Source organism: Coturnix japonica, chromosome 25, assembly GCF_054131305.1.
Source record: "Coturnix japonica strain WE chromosome 25, WE-NBRP24, whole genome shotgun sequence".
NCBI classification, from domain to species: Eukaryota; Metazoa; Chordata; class Aves; order Galliformes; family Phasianidae; genus Coturnix; species Coturnix japonica.
In genome coordinates, this window is record NC_140687.1 from 6,289,043 (window position 1) to 6,295,493 (window position 6,451).

At 46.5% G+C, this 6,451-nt stretch overlaps 1 protein-coding gene across 1 annotated transcript; it reads right to left on the bottom strand.

The window, feature by feature from the left end:
- Positions 1-675: 675 nt before the first annotated feature.
- LOC146756840 (uncharacterized) lies at positions 676-6,066 on the bottom strand. Its single transcript, XM_085523931.1, has 2 exons — positions 5,873-6,066; positions 676-5,749 (listed from the first exon to the last, which is right to left on the bottom strand). Exon 2 carries the CDS (start codon positions 5,523-5,525, stop codon positions 2,613-2,615), a length of 2,913 nt encoding a protein of 970 aa, XP_085380057.1. The 5' UTR covers positions 5,526-5,749; positions 5,873-6,066; the 3' UTR covers positions 676-2,612.
- Positions 6,067-6,451: the final 385 nt, after the last annotated feature.

Below are 6,451 nucleotides of genomic sequence, written 5' to 3' on the forward strand. Positions count from 1 at the left end.
GCAGTGCTCACATGTCTAACACTCACAGACATTACTGTCAGAAGGATGGTGCTGTGTTGTGCTTCTACCTTTGGCAGCCCCTGGAGAAATGCTATGGCACACAGAACACCTTTGTATTGCACTGAGTGCTGCCATGCAGCATGGATTTAACACACCAAATCCAGAGGAGCATGACTGCATCTAACTGCCCTGAGAAAAACTACTGTAGCTGAAGAGATGAGGAGGCAGCTGCTCATCTGCAGAACAAGCAGTACTGCCAGACATTGGGCCAGGTGAGCACCTCCTGCTGCAGCGTGATGATGACAGGGCTGGAGATGATCTGCAAAGCCAGCTTAAAAGTGGGAGACGTGAGTCAACATGGCAGGAGGACAGAGGTGTTAGGGAGCAGCCAAGGCATCAAAGAGTATCAAAAGGCTTTGAAAAGTATCACAAAGTGACAGCCAGGAAGACTGGGATATATCATGAGCAGCAACCTGGATGCTAGAGATTATTTGCTCCCATACAAAATGGTAGAGATCTTGCTGCTGACATCCCAAAGCCAGGCAAAATGGGAACCCAGAGCTCTGCCTGCACGAACCCCACAGCCATAGCATTGCAAGCTGAGCTGCCTTGCTGTTTGTTGCATTCATCCCTGTTGCAAAACGGCGGGAGAAAAGCAGACGACCACACCTGTCATTGACATATGATCAGCTATTCTCGTTTATTCCTTGGCTGCGTGTACCTTTATAATACGGATAATTAGCTCATACATATTGCAAAAGTGGAGCTCATCATTGGTTCCCAATTACATACCATCCCCGAGTATCTTTGCAGCTTGTTGTTATCATCCTGAAAGTTACTCCCTTGCCGAGTTCACAAAACCATGGTTAGTTTCTCACCATCCCAGGGCATCCTGTTGATCTCACTGTCCTTGCAGGTGGCATGGCTGCTTGATTAACTGCACCGTGTTTACGACCCTTCTCAGCTAGCTGTAAAAAACACTCTCTACATTTCCCCCGTTTTCTTTTAGGATAAAAAGGGGTTTGATTTAACGACCGATTAATCATATTTAACAAGCAGTTCAGTTCATTTGTTCAGTCAGTTCTCATGTAGTTTTATCCTGCTTCATAGCTGCTGTTCTGTGAACTTCTCATCTGGATCCATGACTGACGCTCTGTAGAATTCTTCTTACAATACTGCCTATAGAATAGCAACACTACTTAAATTAATAACATAACTATTATAACTCAATCAAGGCCTCGATTGACAATACTCTAAAAATGAAAAAGAGACAAGTGAAATACAACATAACAACATTACTATTAAATCCACTAAAAAGAACAAACATGTTTGTACTGCAACCTAAGTTTCTGCAACCTGAAAATAAATCCGTGAGGGTCCCATTGCGCTAATCTGTAACTGATCAGGAAAAGTCTTCAATTTTCATATACTCTAATATATTGATTTTAATGACCACTAAAATTTGTGCAATAAATGCTTTTAGGATGCTCATAACAATGCTCTACCAACTGAGTTATCCGGGCTAATAATTGATTAATGATCGCACAATTTAATGGAATATCATGTCAAATAGAACCAATTTTAGAGGACAAATGTACTAGAGTATCACTAGGGGCATTAATACTTATTGACCCTTGAGAAACAACAAGCCATGTTGGTGGTGGATGCGACAGGTAGTGCCAGCAGGGCGTCCCCTGCTTCAAGGTGCACATTTCCTCTCTCACCCATCACAGATTCTCTCCTGCATTCAGGGTCTGAAGGATTTCTTCCAGTTGTACACCACATCCGCATGGCCAGTGCGTGATATAGAGCCCAAGTGGAACACCTGCTTGGAAAACAGAATAAACTATCAAATTTAGTTCTATTAGCGTGCACTTTTGTCTAAAATGATGCATGGTTATATTTTCAGATCCCAATTAATTGGATGTAAAAGAGGTATCCATTCTATGATACAGGGTCATCTCTTTGCCTGGGATTCCTTTCCAGGTTTTGTCTTTGCAAATTAAGAAAAGCTAATTAATAGGCTAATAACATCATAACCAAACAGTACTAAAACATTAAAAGAGCTATTCCTGTAGACTCTAGCATTGATTAGATCAAATCCTGTTTAATACACATCTGATCTATTACTAAAATAGAAGAAGCACACAACATCCTAGCTAATGCTTTAAACTCTAAATCTTGAGACTGCATTGGTAAAACAGAAAATCACAGAATCACAGAATTATCAAGGTTGGAAAAGACCTAGAAGATCATCTAGTCCAACCATTACCAATACTTCCTGGATAAATCATATTCCTCAGTGCCACATCCAAGCATTTCTTGAACACTCCCATGGTCGGTGACTCCACCACCTCCCTGGGCAGTGCATTCCAATGCCTGACTACTCTTTCCGAAAAGTAATACTTCCTAATGTCCAGCCTGAATCTCCCCTGATGCAGCTTAAAACCATTCCCTCTAGTTCTATCACTATCACACACTATGTCAAACTATTACTAATATTATCTATAACACAGCAAGTTACAAAGCAATACCACTAAGTAAGAAACACACAATTACAATTACTATAAAGGCTGGATGTTATTTTCTGCCTTCAGATGAGACCGAAGATATCATGCTGGAACCCACATAGGGCCAGTCCCTGTGGAAATACGAGCATATTCACGACCCCAAGTTGTCAGTGGTAGGGAACAGTCCCAAAGTCCTGTGGCCATATTCCAAACATTAACCATAGGCTGTTCCTTTAGCACTGGGGAAGCCTCAAAATGACGATCCACATAAGCTGTATCTGTATGAACACGATTCAAAAACTTCAGCACAAGCAAAACAAGCAAAATCTTGCATAATATTTCTTGTAGTGTGTCTCCCATATTCCCCCTTTTTTGTTTAATAATAAGAATGGATTTCAATGTTTGATAAATGTGATCAGTGATAGCTTGTTCAGTGGGAGAATGAGCAATGGCTGTAGTATGTCTAACACACCCTTGGAGGAAAGTTTGAGTGGCCTTAGAGGTATATGCAGGCCCATTATCTGTTTTTGTAGCATGTGGGATTCCCATAGCAGCATAAGCAGATAACCAGTGTTTACGGGTGTCATGACTGTGTTCACCTGTATGTGCTGTGGCAAATACGTAAGAAGAATGAGTATCTATTGTTACATGTGCATATTTTAGACAGCCAAATTCAGGAACGTGAGTGACATTTGTCTGACACAGTTGAAGAGGTGCTGTGCCACATGGATGTGTCCCAATTTGAGGCAAAGAGGTATCAGTCAAATTATGTAGCCGGTATTCAATCATAAACACAGCATACTGCATAGCAGAGAGGATCATTCTTAACACAGTTTTCCAATCGTGAGGGGTCATAGCGCAACTGTCACTGTTTGCAACCAAAAGATTGTATGTAAAGGCTGACTGAACTCCGTATGTTCTCACTGACTCCCTTAGCTCCTTCACTGCCTCACAAGGCAGGGATTCCAAATGGGGGACCTGATTAGGAAAGGTTTGCAACGTGTCAGCATCACCCCTTAATATTGTTTCTTTTCTGCCTTGTTCTAAGACATCACAGTACGCTGTAGGGAAATTTGTCATTCCTGCTCCAAACAAAGTATCAAGAGAAAATGCGTCCGATTCGCTTTCTGGATCTACAGGACCTGGGTCACAACGATCCTCTGGTTTCGGTCCATCCGCGTCTTTAACCACGTTATACACGGGCTGCACAGACGCAGCCGCGCACGACGAGGGGGGGGCGGCACGGCGAGGCGCAGAGAACGACGTGGGCGAAGCAGAGGGCGGGGGGGCCGTAGAGACCGACAACGCGGCGAGAGACGTGTGCGGGGGGGCAGGCGGCCGCTGGCTGGGAACGGCTGCTTGTGTCGGAGCGCGGCCGCTGTTCTTTCTTGCGCTGGGCTGGAGGTTTCTTGACCGGCGACGGCAGGTGACGGTGTTGTGGTTGTCCGAGCGGCAGTTCTGGCACCACACACCGACAGCTTGGCAATTCCGTCGCAAATGTCCCTTAACGCCGCACCGGAAACATTTAAAAGAGGTGCTTGGGCCTGCACTGGTTACCGCAGACGCTTGTAAGGGTGCAAGAGCTGCTAACACCTGATTCTGGGAAGCCTCAGCCTGTGCCTTTAATCCTGCCCCTAGCTCTTTAATAGCCTCAACTATGAAAGCCTGAGCCCCCGTGGGCACACTCGATAGTCTGTCTAACGCCTCCTCTATTGTCCAGTTACTCCTCAAAGTACTTAGAATGCCACGAGCTGTAGCATTACAATTCTGAAGTGCACAATGTTTTAGCATTATTTCCCTCATGTACTCTGGTACTCCAGCCTTCTCTATAGCTCCAGCTACCTTATCTATGAACGCTCCAAAATCCTCATTTCTTCCTTGCTGGATTCCCATATAAGACGGCAGCCCACCTGGCACCTTGATCTTATCCATAGCCTGCCTGGCCAGATACATTGACTCTCTACATTTAACTGGTCCTAATAAAGCCTGGGCCTCCGTCCGGATGAAAGGACCCACCCCTAGAAGTTCTTCAACGGTGACATTATACAAGGGATCTCCGGGCTGCCTAACTATCGCAACGCTCTGTTGGCACATCTCTTCCCAATAAGCATTAAATAGCAGTTGTTCGTGCTGCGAAAAAATCAACCTAGCTATAGCCCGACAATCAGATGGCAACAAAACCTGAGTACTCCAGATATAATCCAGTATCTGTCTCGCTGGCTCACTTTTTACTCCAAACTGACTGACCTTAGACCGCAATTGTGACAACAACTTCCAATCTAAAGCACTGATAGCAGCCTGTGTCCCACCTGCAGCATTAGGCGAATACCCCACCGACAGCACCGCCTGTCGCACCGCTTCCAACGCCTCACCGTCTCCCGCCTCTAAACAAGCCCGCGCCAGCGCAGCCCAAGCCCCCCCCCGCTCCCGCGCGACGGCCTCCGCCAGGTCACTCTGTGCCCCAGGGAGCGGCTCATTGCAAAGGGGGTTCGAGGGGGCCGGCTGTAGCGCCATGGTCGATGCAGGCGGCTCGTCTGATACAGACGTACCGGGAGACGGGGCACTCGGCTCCGCAGCCACCGGCAACGCAGGCTCGGCGGCCGGCGGCAACTTTACGGTGGACACTGCAGGGGGCCCCGGGCAATCTGACCATTCATTATAATTCTTATTCCTCCCCTGCACAGCACTAGCTTGTTCTGCTGCTTCCTTTTCTGCATGTAGCAACAAATCATTATAAACCATACGCCACCACTTCCCGCATTTTTTAGCTGTTTTATCCCCATCTAATATTCCCTGAAAAATTGCATCTCCAAATTTACGCCACTCAGCAAGATCATGCACTAAATGCGGATTCTGAAATAACCCTTTAGCATACCCATACGCTAATAACTCAGGGAGTTCCTTTTGCAAGTCTGTCCCCTTAACCTGACACTTTCTTTTCAAAAAGCAAGAAAATACCTGACACCTTTTCTTAAAAAAGCAAGAAAATAATTCATAAACCGCTTGTCTTCCCATACCTATTTGTCAGCACGCTGTTGCAGCCTTAAAGGACGTCGTCGGCCCGTATCGGCTAGGCCCTTCTGTAAGGTCACGTAGAGCACCTGCACCTTCTTTTCCTGGCGCATGCTATCCCCGCTGCTTAAGGATCCGAACACCTTCGCCGCTGCAATCCTTCCTGGTAGGCCACGTCGGGGTCACCAATTGTTGCAAAACGGCGGGAGAAAAGCAGACGACCACACCTGTCATTGACATATGATCAGCTATTCTCGTTTATTCCTTGGCTGCGTGTACCTTTATAATACGGATAATTAGCTCATACATATTGCAAAAGTGGAGCTCATCATTGGTTCCCAATTACATACCATCCCCGAGTATCTTTGCAGCTTGTTGTTATCATCCTGAAAGTTACTCCCTTGCCGAGTTCACAAAACCATGGTTAGTTTCTCACCATCCCAGGGCATCCTGTTGATCTCACTGTCCTTGCAGGTGGCATGGCTGCTTGATTAACTGCACCGTGTTTACGACCCTTCTCAGCTAGCTGTAAAAAACACTCTCTACACATCCCAATCCCTGTGAATGAAGACTCGGAATGCAGCCAAGGTGATGATTGAGCATGAGAGTGACTTTATTCAATAAAAGACAGGAGGGCTTGAGAGGTCAAGGGTGAAGATGGGACTCCTCTTGTCAAGATGAGAGTGGCTCAGAGCTGGTGCTGCTGCCTGGTGCCTGGGACTGGCAGCCTGACTCTAAGTCCCCATCTAAGATGCTCAGCTTCACCTCACTGATGCTGCCCTGCTCCTGCATGGTGGTGCTTCTGCTGGGACACTCGGGCTGTGCTTGGGATGGGCAGCACTGCAAAGGCACTGGGTCACAATCCAGGCAGGTGACTGTGGTGTCTGGCAGGCTCAGGTCAGGAGCTTCAGCAGAGCCAGGAGATATGA

Coding starts and splice junctions, on each gene's coding strand:
- LOC146756840 (XM_085523931.1), bottom strand. CDS start 5,525: ATGGGAAGACAAGCGGTTTATGAATTATTTTCTTGCTTTTTTAAGAAA.